Source organism: Ostrea edulis, chromosome 4 (genome assembly GCF_947568905.1).
Source record: "Ostrea edulis chromosome 4, xbOstEdul1.1, whole genome shotgun sequence".
NCBI classification, from domain to species: domain Eukaryota; kingdom Metazoa; phylum Mollusca; class Bivalvia; order Ostreida; family Ostreidae; genus Ostrea; species Ostrea edulis.
The window spans coordinates 4,970,752-4,987,001 of NC_079167.1; the positions used below are offsets into that span (position 1 = coordinate 4,970,752).

Genomic DNA, 16,250 nt, shown 5'->3' on the forward strand with positions numbered 1-16,250 from the left:
GGTCCTTATCAGATTGAAAGCACTGACCGGCGTAAAGAAAAACGAGTTTGTTTCAATCGAGTATTTTGATAAATGTGACCGAAATCTCGTAAAATCAGTTTTCACTTTGGCTAACGTTAGGACATTTCAAAATTGTACTGAAAATGGCATTAGTGTAGAGACTAATGAAAAAGACTTCAATCAGAATAATCCGTTTGAAGAACTCCGAAATTCTTGCCAAGCTCGGACATTTCAATATTCACCAGAAAGAACAAGTTCAAGATCTAATGACTGATTTTCCTTCGATTTCTCTGGGTGTTCCAAAAAAGGAGTTATGCTATATGGTGACGCCTTGCCTATCAAGCAGTATCCTTATCGTTTGAATCCCTTAAGATCACGATGCACTACGTGCTGAACAATGACAGTCAAAGTGATTGGAGTCCACCTTGCATTCTCATACCGAAAAATGATAGCACCTACCGATCTTGTAATGACTTCAGAAAAGTGAATTCTGTCACAAAAACAGACTCATATCCCATCCCAAGAATCGATTACTGTATTGATAAAATTCGTTCGTAAATTCGACGTGTTGAAAGGTAAGACCATTAACTGAAACAGCCAAAGAATTGTCTGCATTAGTGTCACCTGATAGGTTGTCCCAATACAAAGTAATGCCTTTCGGTATACTACCTTCCAGAGGATGATTCACTCCCTCCTTCGTGGCCTTCAAGGATGTGAATCTTACAATTAAAATTGTCTACAGCAACACACAGGACATCTCCGTGCGTTCTTCGACATTTTGGCTAAAGCGAACTTAACTAAGAACCTTGCGAAGAGGGACTTTTCTCATGCTACTGTACAATGTAGGTCAAAGTTATGTTACACCTATTATGGCTAAAGTGGAAACTATCACAAAGTTCCCGATTCCTACAAACAAGAAAGAGTTAATGAGATTTTTGGGCATGACTGGTTTTTACAGAAAATTTTGTCCAAATTTTTCAATAGTTGGTCCACTTACCAACATATGGCAAAACGAGTCGAATGGACAAACTCCTACAAAGGACCGAGACGAATCATTATGTAAAATTAGATACAATCAAAACCACTCCATCTTGTCTACAAAGGTCAGGAGTTTAGAGTAAATTTACCATCACTGTAGCACAAACAATCCAACCTTAAGTACCCCTTTTCGTAGACAACGAGAAGATCACTGGATCAGGACTCTAGGTACTGCATTTCCATATGGATGTAATTATAATGTATACGATGTAGTAAATTTGACCAGTCCATATAGAAATAACGTGAATGTGATGGGACTCTTTTCCAAATACCCAAAGACGGAAACGCAGTCATGAACATCGCATATGTAAAAGACCAAGTGTATATTATACCACTTTTGCCTTACGTCAATAGACAATAAGTCCACATCATATTCGCACAAAACATTACTCCGTTCCATCAAGAGTTTTAAATACATTATTTGAAGAAGCCAAAGCTAGTCTATACTATACAGAATATAGACTGAACTCTATGATTATGGATGTTGCCTATCACAGGCTCCTTAAACCACTGCGGGTCATGGATGATGTTCCTTCCGAACCATGCCACCAGTTCCTTAAGCTCAAATTTACAAACAAAGGAATAGATTCCGTCAACATAAGCAACATTCTTCGTCATAAAAGAGTTTAGTCTTGTATTCCAACATACTTCAAGTTCAAGTCTACACCCAGTATTTCCTACAAATATACTTCTATCATTGCATCCAAACTTTATAATTATAAACAAACTTTGCAGTGCCTAGATATAGACCATCTTATACTTAATCCTCCTACGTGTTCTTGTTCTTCGTCTTTTTTTCAGCTATAGTCCAGCTGGACATATCATTACTGGTGATGTTGATAAAGTTGAAAATGAGGATCTCAAATCACTTATTTTAAAAGGTCCCAAATACAGAGAACCTCGGTCTTTCATTGGTGACAGAACTTCATCTCTATTATGAAAGGTGAAGATATCGAACAGTGATCAATCATGAATTCTGTCGAAGATTATGCCAGACGATGAAAACGAAGATGCATTTGTCAGAATGGATTAAAAGTATAAGAGAAATATTAAAATCCCGCATTAGACACATCAAAACAAAAGCACGTACCATCTATCCCTCTGTATTTAGTAAACCAGAAGTGATAAAAGAACTAGATAGATTACATGAGGAATATATTTTGGTTCCAGCTGACAAAGCTTGTAAAACATTCTCTTTGTTTCGAAGGCTCATTATTACAACTGTATATTAAACAAACTTGGCATTAATTCCACTGTTGGGAATCGTACTTATACTCCATCTGCCCTTTCATAAGATGAAATTCTTCAAAACCATGTTTTAGTTTTAGATACATTTCATATCCCAGTCAATAGGTCGGATGAATAATAACAATAAAGCCTTTATTTATCCAGGATAACATAAATTAAATTAGCATATACCTAGTTTCCATTGTAGTCCTGCATTAAAACATATACACAAACATAAAATTAACATCTAAAATTAGTATCTAAATATGAATAAGATATAAAATGAAAGGGGGGAAATATAGCATAAACCACACCTAATTAGTAATAAAATTATTATCTAAATATGAATACATGACATAAAAGCAAAGAAGAAAAAAAATAGCATAAGACACACGATACTAGATAACGTACCTATACTGGATTCCTAAACTTCATTAAAAAAAACTTACAAAGATACATTGCTGGATCCAGTAAATGTTCTACCAAGTCCCAATTTTTGCTCCTCACGAAAATATTAACAGCTGTGAAGGAGAAACTTCAAACGTACTGTACCACTACATCTGCCAGAAGTGGTGTAAATCAAATATGGATTCTTAAAATCTCTAAAGAACTTTTAGTAAATTTGAAATCGCAAAACTTTTCTCAAATCAACATCAAAACGTATGACTTTTCAACACTTTACACGACCATTCCTCACGAGAAATTAAAGACTAGACATTTTGACATATAGACAGTAGCTTCTTCAACAAAAATCATTTGGAAAACGGAAAAAATTCGTATTTAGTAATCAGTCATCCAATAAATTACTTTGTTAATCACCACTCTGATTCTACGCACAAGTACTCTTATTTTAAATAAACAAGAGGCCCATGGGCCACATCGCTCACCTGAGTCACCTTGGCCCAAATCTGAAGACTTTCCATATATATTTGCATGTAAAACCTTAGTCCCTATTATGACCCCAACCTACCCCTGGAGGCCATGATTTTTGCAAACTTGAATCTACACTATGTCAGAAAGCTTTCATGTAAATGTCAACTTCTTTGGCCCAATGGTTCTTGAGAAGAAGATTTTTAAAGAGTTTCCCTATATTTGTATATAAAATGATTTGATATTTCCCTGTGAACTCGAAATAAAGGACACCACAGAGTCGTCCACTTCTGCTTCATAATTAGATATTTTATTGGAAATAGATATCAATGGTAAACTAACAACTCAACTTAATGACAAACGGAATGATTTCAGCTTCTCCATCGTCAACTTCCCATATCTATGTAGCAATATTCCTTTATCACCTGCATATCTTTATATCTCTCAACTGATTCGGTACGCAAGAGCTTGTTCTGCGTATGGTCAGTTTTGAAATCAAGGCAGGCTACTGACAAACAAGTTGATGGTGCAGGGCTTTCGTCAAATGCTGTCTGACTTGTTTCATACCGATTGTTAGGCCGTTCTTGGCACACTGATTTTGACTACGAATAACTCTATTTACCTGATCAAGATTTAGGGCACTTGGCGGGTGTGACCGGTCCAAAGAGGATGCTGACTCCTCCTGGGCACCTGATCCTACCTTTGCTATATCCAGGGGTTCGTGTTTGCCCTACTCTCTATTTGTATTACTTGTAGGAGTTATGAGATTGATCATTGTCCGTTATTTTCACCTTTCATGTCCTTATGAGTTGTCCAGTTCTTTCAGCCCTAGATTTTTTTTTTTATAACTTTACTCTCGATGCTATTGATGTAGGAGTCGAGGCCGATTTGTTTCAAGAACATGGTGACAGTATAGATAAGAGTTTTTTTTTTTTTCTTTTTGAAAGAAATTTACAACATGTCAACAGAATTATTCTGCCATTGAAAAAGGGTGTCTTGCTTTGTTGTTAATGCATTGCTGACTGCATTCAATGATATGTTGCTGCGACTTATTTTGATTGTAGTGTTGGCTTTACAACATTTACATGTTTATTTGAATGTTACTGTGCATCCAATTCTTGTTGTATGGATCACAACCCCCCCCCCCCCCCCCAACGCCTTTTTGCATAAAATATTAAACAAGAATCGAAGACTCACAAGATGGAATTCATTGTTTCAAGAGTAGGATATTAAATATTAAACATATCAAAGGCAAAGACAATGTTCTTGCAGATGCCTTGTGAAGTTCTATTGCTTTTACATGGGTGTGTACATTCAAGTCTTGAATTTCAACATAGATAAAAATGCTAAACTTCTATATTTAAAACGATGTTTGTCAAAGTTCAATAGATTGGTTGAATATTGTTTAGCGTCCCTCTTGAGAATATTTCACTCATACGGAGACGACACCACTGCCGGTGAAGGGCTGCAAAATAGCGCATACGACCTTTGAACGAGGAGTGGTCTTTATCGTGCAACACCTGCTGTGACACGGGACTTCGGTTTTTGTGGTCTCATCCGAAGGACCGCCCGATTTAGTCGCCTCTTACGACAAGCAAGGGGTACTGGGGACCTATTCTAACCCGGATCCCTAGAAAGATGACGCAATACCTGTTCACTGGTGCTCTCTGGAGTTCTCTAGAACTTTGTTTTTGTAAATTTTGTGATAATAAGCACTATACATTTTACATCTGGGGACTGGATTGGAATTAACGATTTATTCTGACAGGTTGAACTACAACGTATCACGCCAGCATACTTTCCATGACGTGTTTAACGCTCTTCATGGAGTATGCTGGCGTAAAGCGTCGCATTTCATAGCTTCATGTATTTTCAAAAATGAAAATTTCTTAACTTATTTAACTCTTGGACATCTTCGCTTAGCCTTGTTTGTAGAACGATTTCCCTTTAAAGCATGAATGGAAATATGGAGATCAGCAATAGTTGTATATTCCTTTTAAATTTTATTTCCTAGCTACATGGGTAGCTCGGTCAGTTGACTTCTGGTCTGCAGATCGTTGGTTAAGTCCAAGAGGTTTTGTTTTTTTTATTTTTAAATCATGATTGCATTCTACAAAAACTGCAATTTTTTCACTAAGCAAAGTAAATGTGAAAGGCGATGAAAGTTTTCAAAATAATATATTGCACTCATTTCTCTAGTGTGTTATTCCTTCTCAATATGTCTTCTTTTTTCTTTTCATTTCACTCATTGAATACCGTATAATTGATTTTTTTTTTAAACCCAACATTAAAATTGGAGCACATGTACCCAAGTATACCGTCATTCTCGTTTTATCATCTTTGAAGATTTCATCGATCATGCTATTTATCTAGCATTTCTTTTAACCCAGAAAAACCTTTTGCTTGTGTGCGAATTTGTGCTCATTTGTCTATTTCGTCTTATAAACTAAATATTCAGATATCGTTTTCTGTGATGTCTACTTGTTAAAGCTCATTTTTCAACTTTTGACATTTAAAGAAGTACCGTAATAAAACTGCATCAGAACGTTTTAGGAGCTCCCATCAATCTTTCAAAGCCTAATGTCTGGTTTTGTATTGTTTGTTATCTAATAGTCATGTTTAGTTTCCAATAGTTTTAGATAAAATTCGTGCGCTTGCAAATATATAACCTATCATTAGACTGATTTGGTGTGTCTGTTGCATAACATCGAGTGTTACCTATCAGATTGCACCTTCTTCCCTCACATATACCAGTTCTAGATTTCTAATTCGATCATTTTAAAAAAAAATATGTGCATAGGACATACAATAAGAAAAACACCCCGGTACCTTCTCATGGCCCGAAGTTCTGTCCAATTCACAATGGGAAATTGGTGGAATTTTTTCCATTTTGTGGGAAAAAATTAAAATACTGAACTCTTTTTATATATAGAAAATAACGCAGGTCAAGGATGACCATAGGGGGCGATTGGGGGAAACATCACTGAAGAGACATTATTTGTCGAAATGCGCATCTGGTGCATCAAAATTGGTACCGTATAAGTTTTACATCTCCTTCATGCAAAAGAAACAACAACTTTAAATAGCTTTTCAATGAAGAGAGAAAGTTGCTGCACATTTTCTTTATCTTATCAATGAATCAGAAGAGAAATGTGGTGCTTTCTCAAAAGGGAATTACTAGTAACTTTGTTGTGTTAATATCAGGGTTTAGACCTTTTGTGATCTTATTCTGGTGTAGGGCAAGGTTTATAAGGTAAACCAGAGTTGTTCAATGTACACAAAATAAGGAGACCTTAGAAACACTCTTCCATTTTGTACTGTGTTCTGCGTATGATCTTTTTTTTCAATGGAGGCAAGATATTGACAAATGAGTTGATGTTACTGGAGTTTCGACAGTCGTTAAATCTCAGCATTTTGCATATTCTTAATCTATGGTCGGTGTAACGATCTACATGTAATTTGCAATTACAATATGTGATTTGGTCCAATGCCATCTGACGTGTTTCATGCCGTTCTTTTCATCTGATTTTGACTACAGATAACTTCGTTACCTGGTTAAGATATAGGGCTCGCTGCGGATGTGACCGGTCAATTGGGGATGCTTCTCCTAGGCACTTGATCCAACGTCAGGTTTTTCCTGCGGGTCCGCGTGTGCCCTACTCTCAGTTTTGTATTCTTTATAGGACAAGACCTGTTCCCAATACAAACCTCTACATGCTGATGTGACACCTGCCTTCCAAAGGACCAATTCCAAACCTTTACACGTTATCGTGACACGAGGTTTCCAGATGTCCAAAAACCTTTACACGTTATCGTGACACGAGGTTTCCAGATGTCCAAACCTTTACACGTTATCGTGACACGAGGTTTCCAGATGTCCAGAAACTTTTACATGCTGTCGTGACACAAACCTTCTATCAAAACATATTTTATTGATAAACTCCAAATATATTATAGTCACAAACCTTCCATAGGACCAGTTCCCTCAAATGCTATCGTGACGCGAGCCTTCCATAACGACCAGTCCCCAAACCTGCCATGGAATTTGTGATCAAAGATCATTTAAGGTCGCGACTCTTAGGTAAAATGATGATGGGTTCCAACGACATCTGGGGATCTAAAACTTTGCAACAACTGGTCGTTTATTAAAAGCCAGAATAGTTTTTATTAGTAAACTAGTCAAAGCAGCTTTTTATAACTCAACACTGTACAGTAATCTATTCATACTATTTTTAAATCATTACATTTGATGCAAAAAGGCAACTTCATAGACAATAGCAATAATAAATAGACCAACATGTACATTACATTTCCATTTGTTCTAGCAATACAAGATTTCAATTTCAACACGATTCAGATTACAATTAGACTGGAATGAAAAGACTATAATAACTGATGATACGGATTTCATCCAACATGTTAAGTCTGCATAGAAATGATAAAAGCTAAACAAAACAAAAAATGCATGGGATTTCGAACCGCTTCATTAGATGACAATAACGTAAATAAATACAGAAAAACCTGAGATGCAAAATGGATGTACATTTAAATTCTTGATGTATGCAAAATGAGGTTTAGTTTCTTTAGTAAAACGTTATCTATCCGTGAATATTCATGCTGCAAATTATAGCCAACACAGTAAGGTGGATTTTCAATGGTACAACTTAAAGTACTGTATCACATTCATCTTCATCAAAGACGTATTTCAGTCAGTTGGACACGGTGTCTACACCCACCAGCTGCAGTTTCATAACGTGTTGATACATTTTGAGGGCGGGGCCCAGCCTGATTGACAATCCAATCAATACATCGCTCCTCTTCATCAATAATAGAGACTGCCCATCGATCTCCTAAAAAAATCTTCAGATCACAGTGGCAAATCCAAAAAAAATTCTAAGGGTTGCGACTACAGTGTGTATCTTCCCCTCTCCTATCCCCTTCGCCACCCCTCCCTCCCGGGGGTGGGTATGTACATTTAAATTCTTGATGTATACAAAATGAGGTTTACAGTTTCTTTAGTAAAAGGTTATCTATCCGTGAATATTCATGCTGCAATTATAACCAACACAGTAATGTGGACTTTCAATGGTACAACTTAAAGTTAAACTTAAAAGTCCTCCAGGGGAGGAGTGGCAAAGACCTCAAAATAGCAAAATTTGACTATTTTTGTTGAAAACATTCAACCAAAGTGGTGGTGGAGTTGCAAACCCCATAATCTCCATCTAGACCCGCCACTGTATCAAAAGTTAATCGCTACTTATAAGTCGTGAAGTATTTTAAAAATATAAAACGTGTCCTTTTCAACGCACAAGATGTCATTCATATTGTTTTTCTATGTCTTTGCCCATTGATCAGTAAAAAAGATTCACATTGGCATTGCTGATAACACAAACATCATATTTCCAAACTGAATTCCATTCATGAAATTTTTCATAGCGAAAGACATGCTTAAACCATACCTGCTCCTGGAGAGCTTCTGCCTGATCCTTGTATCCAAGGTTTATAAAGAATCTTGCAACATCATCAACTCCCCACTTGGATGCGTCAGGGTAGTACACCTTCTTCTGATCAGATGGCGACCCTTCTTCGGATCTTCTCTTAACCTCGACCCTGCTATCAGAAAGAACAAGACTATAAATACCGTGTTCGACATGCCTAAATACTTTTCTTTCAAAAAGATTTCAGCATCCTCACCGATTGTCATCATCGGAAGATGCTGCAGACTCGTACGGAGTGGGTAAGCAAGATGTGTTGTTTTCGTCTGAAATAGAGATATTTTTTTCTTCTTTAGATGTTGATAACAAATATAGAAAAAAATTAACATTTTATATCTTAATGTTCACACACCTCGACTGTCGTCTGCGATATCATTGACTTCATCAACTTCCATGGAGGCACGCACTGCACCCGTCTCTTGGCAAGTCTGACACTCCCATTTACCTGTAAATAAAAGCAATGATCAAACTTGTTAAAGATGTCACATGTTCTTCATGCAAGGTGAAGATAACGAACAGTGATCAATCTCATAACTCCTATAAGCAATACAAAATAGATAGTTGGGCAAACACGGACCCCTGGACACACCAGAGGTGGGATCAGGTGCCTAGGAGGAGTAAGCATCCCCTGTTGACCGGTCACACACATGTATATATACTTGGATTTTAAGTACATGTATAGTTGAGTATTTTACCTTGTGGTTTTTCTTCTATGGCTGGTTCGTGACAGTTCATGTGATATCCCTTGTCACAGGCGTCACAAAATAGCATCATATCCTGTGTACCGGTAATTACAATTATACTTCAATAATAAAAACAGTATCAGTTTTATGAGACGTATTTCTCAAGTTACAAAAAGGGGAAAACTGAAGAAGAAAAGCATTTCTCGTAGTTTGTTACTTACGGGGTCGCCGGAGTCCAGACAAACGGTGCAAGTCTTGCAGTCGATGCACTGCCATGGGGATTGGAGAGCGCGCTTAGCGAGGATAGAGTTGTATCCCATACATGACGGGTGAGCTGGCAACATAGTAAATCATAAGCTGTACGTTTATTTTCTAATAATAAGTTGGACTCAATCTGGTTTGCAAATATCATTAATCAGTACAAAGCTTGACGATGGGCTGTGCTTCATCAAAACAATATTTCAAACCTGATACTATAAATAACTATTAGCGCGAAAGGCAAACTTTACAAATTTTGCACAAAGATTACTTCAAAAGCAAAATCCCGTGGGGATCCGGGTTAGAATAGGTCCTCAGTACACCTTGCTTGTCGTGAGAGGCGACTAATTGGGGCGGTCCTTCGAATGAGACCGCAAAAACCGAGGACCCGCGTCACAGCAGGTGTGGCACGATAAAGATCCTTCCCTGCTCAAAGGCCGTTAAGTGCGGAGCATAGGCATAAATTTTGCAGCCCTTCACCGGCAATGGTGACGTCTCCATGAGTGAAAAATGCTTGAGCGCCCTTAAACAATATTTAACCAACCAATCTTCACATGAACGCTTGGAATAAAACCCCAACACGAACTTTTCGTACACGAAAATAACCTCTCCAAGAACAAATAACCTTTCCACGAACTCTTGGTATACACAATTTATGTAATCACTTACAATTAAAAACTCGATCGATGTTATATACCTTTGGCGTTGCAGTCCTGGCAGACTAAAATTCCTTCTTTGAACTCTTTGCGAATAATTGGTTCGGTCTGCAAACAGTAATCACATGACGAGTCCTCCATGGAACGCTTTCCAAACGACAGTGTCTCAAAATCAGGTCCATGAGTTTTCTTGAACTTCTAAAATGTTGTGTGAAAACTACTAAAGCTATGTAAACACATTGACTGCTGTGAACTACATCATTCCGACGAACAATCAACATGTGCTCTTTCTCCGTAATTCTTTAGTATACATGTATAACAGTTCAGTTTCAGTTTACTCTATTCACTCACACCATATTATGGTACATGAGGTACAATATATACAATATTTACAAATAGAATATATTATATGCAAGGTACACATAACCAAAATTTGCCATCACAACTGGAGACGAAACCTTAGTCGTAAAGAAAAAAAATCCTTAATACTTTGTTCAGTTCCGAAAAAATTTCAATAAGGCAATATAAAACATTTTGCTATGGTCTTGAGCATCACCATTAAAAATTGTGGCACAGCTGATGATGTCTCCATAATAGTGATTGGAATAGGACGTAGAACGGTCTATGACAATTCATCGGGGGGGGGGGGGGGGGGTCATAAATACACCAATTCATCGGTACGATAACTCGTATATGAGACAAGTCATAGAATAGACATCTCATAGATCTATACGACAATGTATCTACATTCATCGAATCATGGAGGAGGGAAAAACCCACACCATTTATTGATTAATTCTGTTTACGTTTATCAACTCATTTAACATAATATTCAAAGTTTCAATATTATCTTCCAAGCCCTTAAGATGGCAAAATTGCTTCCGTTTTCTACCCCTGAAGAAAGTGGAGATACTGTAATATAGCATATATATTTTTTCTTGTAATTTCCTTCTTGCAGGGAAGATCGATCGCGTTCATACAGGTTCCAGAACTTAGTGGAGTAACGTGACTTCTTCCATTTCAATGTTAACTTGCCATGTTTTAAACTACTTCTGTAACAACCGATTAAGGTTCTCTCAAAGTACCCCATGTAGTGTTGAAAATCCTCAATTATTACTAACTAAAACACTTTGGAGCTGCAAAAATGCATCATGCACTTTGTCTGACGACGGGAAAAAAGTCATTGCTGCATGCTGTAAATATTCGAATTTAAATCTAAGGGCATAATCCTGTTTATATTATAATTAGCATCGCGATGCTAATACTTTTTTACGCTTTTTAACGTAACATCTATTCAACGTTTAAAAGTTTCAATATTTAACTATATTAGTGTTAAAAATTAAATATGAGCAAAACTTGTATATATTGTTATTACAAACATTCTTTAACGGTTATCACTATAAATAAAAGTGTCATTCAGAAGACATCGTCTCTCTATATATATATACTCCGGTTATTAGCAACGCGTTGTCAATACCAGGAGTATATATAGAGAGAGAGAGACGATGTTTCAAAGATTTTATTGGGTGGGTGTCAGTATGAAAATGTTTGAAATGTCATCTGTGTATACATCTGGTGTTACGTCGCGATATCAATACCAGATGTAGGTCTATATATAGAAAAATGATGTTTAAAAAATCATGTATATAAACTCCCCAAAGGGAAGTATTTCCGGGAAAAGGGGGGTTTTTTTTTGGGGGGGGGGGATTGATCAGAAAAAATGTGAGGGGTGTCATTGTGAAAATATAATTTATGAAGCTAGAGAATGACCAAACTTAATAGCATAGTGATGCCAATAACAGGAGTATATACACACTGTGTACAGTCCCGTTAGGGCCTATAAGCTGTGACAGTATACGCCTGTGTAGAGAGACGATATTTATTTTAAACATTATCTTGGGTGGGTATCAGTACGGAAACGTGCGAAATATCGTCGCTGTATATATACTCCCGGCCTGGAGTTTATAAGCTCTATGTTCAGGCCTGGAGGTTATAAAACTTTTACCGTATTCATACTCTTGAAAACTCAGCCATGTTTGTTTTGAGTACAACTCTGAGCAAGCTCCGAAGCATACTCGAAAAATATTGAGCATGTAGGCCTACTCCATTTGAGTATGAGAATGAGTCTATAAATGACTTTTGAGTATGAGTACGATTTAGAGCACGGAGTTCGAGTATGAGTATGAAAACATGCTCAAAAAAGTTTTATAACCTCCAAGCCTATTACAAATGACGTCATCATTCATGAATTGTCTTTCTTTGACTTCACTCGGATCATCTCGGCCAATTTTATAGTTAGATGTAGGGTACCGGAATCTGCCGAAGTTTGTCGGATGTTTTTGACTTATCGCATCGATGAATTTTACTTTCTTTTAGTTGAATTTCGGTGAATTGCACCTTTCAATTAACAACCATTGGTGCAATTTTAGGTTTAACAGTTCTGAGTTGGTTTGTCAGGACGACACACGAATTCAAATCAGACCAACAAACAATTGAAGAAGAGAATATCAGCATTACGCAGTAGGCCTACATGATATCATTCTTAAACGAAAAACTTCAAATGAACGGATAATGCTATACCTTTTATAAAAATCTACCCGTAGAACTGTAGCTCACTGAAAAGAAAATAAACCGCGAGATAGAGCAGTGAGCTACAGATCTTAGCGATGTGAAAACCTACGATTTACAGCGCAACTTTTCCTGCCCAAAACTAAGGAGGTACGTACACCCGTGACTATGCATTGTCGCCTCAACATCTAAAATTATATTTAAAATCATTCCGAACATCTACGTCGAAGCATACCTAAAACGTTCATTAAAGTCTCGTTCGAACTGAAAACTCAACGCGTGAACGTAGATTACGCGGGTAGGCATGCAACCATGTTAGGCTAATCGAATCCCTTTGAATTTCATATCCATAGTTGCTCTGGGTCTTTTACTCTCCTTGAAGGTTATGATAATGATAAGAAAATCTGATGAATTTGGAGACTTTATTTGAAACCTTTTTTTTTTTTTAATCGTTCGGACAAATTTTTTTTAAAAAAAAATCGTCATACGGTCGGAAAATCGGAACCAAAAGTATATTTTGCAAGGAAGAAAATAAGTCTACAGACAGCTTATTCACAAGATACATCATCCCTGAGTTCATAGAAAATCATAATCGATCATGGGCACGTTAACTGAGAAACTGACCATAAGTGATAAAAGACAAATTAAAAATGACAATAGGAAACGGTCTTCTGCTGAAGACAGAGTACCTTCATTATGAAAAATTCAGTCCAAATGAATATAATTAGAATTCATGTGGAAATGCTTTATAACCTACCACAAAAAGTCTGATATATTACCAAACACGTATAGGTAATATATTGCGGACGCGTTCCAATTTGTAGAAAATAAAAATATAGCTGTATCCGTTCAGATCCCCGCTACTAGGCAGTTCTCTACTTCATTGGCAAGTTTTCAAAAATATCTCCTTTATTATATATGATTTATTTCAAATTGATAATAAGTAGCTGCACAAAGATGTAATATAAACTCAAGCTTTTCGACGTTCGAAGTGAATATACAATTTGATTTCTGGATGACTTTAACAACAGTCTCCAAGAGTTGTCGTATTTACTCTATCAGTCAAATTAAAGAGAGTTGTTGATTACAAATGGGAAAAAAAGAAGAGTTTAACAGAAAGTTAGAAACATTGAAAGAATCCTCTAACAATAACTTGCTATTTCAGCTACATCTGAAAAGTTTCAATATAATTAACAACAACTTTTAACAATTTTACCAATAAATGTATTCTTTAAATTATACGTGCATATAATGATACCTTTTCCTGGCCTTTATTTTTAGCAGACAGGTAAACGGGGAATATTTGCATGCTTACCTTGCGTTTCGAGGGTGGACGGCCTCGTTTACCAGGGCTTGTAACAGAGGTGGAGGGTTTTTCAGCGATTTTCTTTTCCGGGTTACTACTTTCGCTACTGATATAGTTTCCATTGGGAAGCTTTTTAAGATGTCCATTCTCCACTTCTTTATCCAAAGCGGCGCGGATCTGATTGCGCTCTAGGTGTGGCTCTGGCGTGTTAGTATTAAGCCACCGATCCACCTCTTTCACAGATGCGCCTCTGTCTAGAGAATTTTGCGCAATTTCTCGAACCGCTGAAATGATATTTTTACACACAAGATCGGAATGAACAATTTTTTTCCACGAATGGGTTTTCTTCCATTTAGTCGTGTTTCTGTAGCTCACGTTCCCTTTATAATCCACTTTAACAACTGTTCCCGACTCTACTAATTTTTCCAAATGTGACTCCGTCTCTTGCCATTTCATTCCATGCTTGCGGGCTGCCATGTGACATATTCGCACAATATCTGGTCGTGCTTTCCGTTGTCGGAGTTGGTCAATTATTTGTAATATGCTCTCTTTGCATTTCTGGCTAGCCATCAGTTTGATTAATTTTAAATCCAAACATGCGACGAATGTTAAAACAAGCTTTATATTATGCGGCTGGGGAAAGGTCCGGGAACGATAGATTTCAATGTTTTGGTGGATTGCGCATGCCTCATTTTGTTCAACAGAGGCATCATGGGATCGGTTGGAGTATCGACAGAGGATCTATCGATTCGTGCTATGTTATCAATATTAAAAGTAAACATGGTGAAATACTTAGATGTATTTGAAAATTGAATATAAGGTTTTTTAAATGAACGAATTTGTCCAAAATACCATAAGTTCCACTGTATTAGTTAAAAAAATAAATTCTGGTTTGAAATCTTCCCTCCTAGTGCCCCGCGTACCGACGTGACAACGTCAGCGCTCTCTGGGAGCGTGTAACTGCGATAGCCAGCTCAAATATTCTCGCAAATCCATAAATTATATAACTTCTGAACATATTATATAGCTTACAAACATTTCATATCTATGTTAATTAACATTTTAATAATTAGACATGGCACACAACAGGAGCGACCGAGGGAACATATCTGCGAAAATTCCGTGGGGTGGATCTAAAGATTTAATGTTAACAAAAATATTTCGATACGATACTTCATCATATTTTAATATTTACAGCTTCTTAGTATGTCTGTTTGAGTAAATATATATGTATAATTACTGAAAACTGACAAAAATCAAATGATTAATGATATAATAAATAATAAAAAAAGATTAAAGTTTGATGAATTCATTAGTAGAATTTTTCATCGCGGTGATTAATATAATACACACACATATATATATATATATATATATATATATATATATATATATATATATCTCCAAAATTGAAAGAGTCTATTTTTTATATATTGCCTTCAAGGCAAATTGCACCCTGTTAATTTCTTGATATTCCTTCCGCTTAAATATATGTTCCGGTAAGTATAGACACCCCAGAAGGCCAAACCAATCTAGATCTATCCGTAGCCAGGCATATGAATGAAAATATTGTGGGTTTTTTTTAAATCACATTGGATTGAGACCAACAGATGAATATCACAAATTAACAAGTACAGACATAAATCCCTTCACATTTAGTCTAGACGAAGAGAGACTGGAAAATTTTACCTATAGGCTATACATATTCTTTCAAAGATATATACAAACAGTATTGTTTTATCCCAAGTTCTCAATACCTGGCATTTACATATGTCATATTTTGTTTTTTAAAAACCATAAAACATGACAACCCTAATTTTCAATCTATAACCCGTGAAGAATTTTTTTTTTAAAAAACGTTTCCAAAGAAAATCCTGAATGTTTCAAGATATAGATATGGATATAATGTCAAAAAAATGAATAAAGAAATCAGCACAGTTGTTAAATAATTTAAAGAATAAAAAATTATCACATAATAATCAACGATCACTTCCTGCTAGGACTTTCGCTTTACGGCTCTTCAGGCAAATTTTATTCTTTTAATTGATATATATTAACAATCTAATTAGAATTAGATCCTTTGATCCGCTCACGTATATCGCTACACAAGGATCTGATCTTTAGGTAGCGATATACGTGAGCGGATCAA

At 36.4% G+C, this 16,250-nt stretch overlaps 1 protein-coding gene across 5 annotated transcripts; it reads right to left on the minus strand.

Annotated features, from left to right (window-relative positions):
* Positions 1 to 7,276: 7,276 nt before the first annotated feature.
* Positions 7,277 to 14,815, minus strand: LOC125670211 (histone acetyltransferase KAT6B-like). 5 transcript variants are annotated; one of them, XM_048905257.2, is made up of 8 exons: positions 14,111 to 14,815; positions 10,269 to 10,425; positions 9,535 to 9,647; positions 9,326 to 9,407; positions 8,983 to 9,075; positions 8,830 to 8,896; positions 8,595 to 8,748; positions 7,277 to 7,985 (listed from the first exon to the last, which is right to left on the minus strand). In XM_048905257.2, exons 1-8 carry the CDS (start codon positions 14,669 to 14,671, stop codon positions 7,845 to 7,847), a joined length of 1,368 nt encoding a protein of 455 aa, XP_048761214.1. In that variant the 5' UTR covers positions 14,672 to 14,815; the 3' UTR covers positions 7,277 to 7,844. The 5 variants fall into 5 exon arrangements, with proteins under 5 accessions (XP_048761214.1, XP_056017708.1, XP_048761213.1 ...); XM_056161733.1 differs by having other exon boundaries at positions 8,595 to 8,745; positions 14,111 to 14,795; XM_048905256.2 differs by having other exon boundaries at positions 7,277 to 7,995; positions 8,595 to 8,745; positions 14,111 to 14,795.
* Positions 14,816 to 16,250: the final 1,435 nt, after the last annotated feature.

Excerpts from the sequence above, each read along its gene's own strand:
- LOC125670211 (XM_048905255.2), bottom strand. The coding sequence starts at position 14,671 with ATGGCTAGCCAGAAATGCAAAGAGAGCATATTACAAATAATTGACCAA. Across the intron at positions 8,897-8,982 it reads TATCGCAGACGACAGTCGAG|ACGAAAACAACACATCTTGC; the intron begins GTGTGTGAACAT and ends TCTCTATTTCAG. Across the intron at positions 7,996-8,594 it reads CAGAAGCTCTCCAGGAGCAG|ATTTTTTTAGGAGATCGATG; the intron begins GTATGGTTTAAG and ends TGTGATCTGAAG.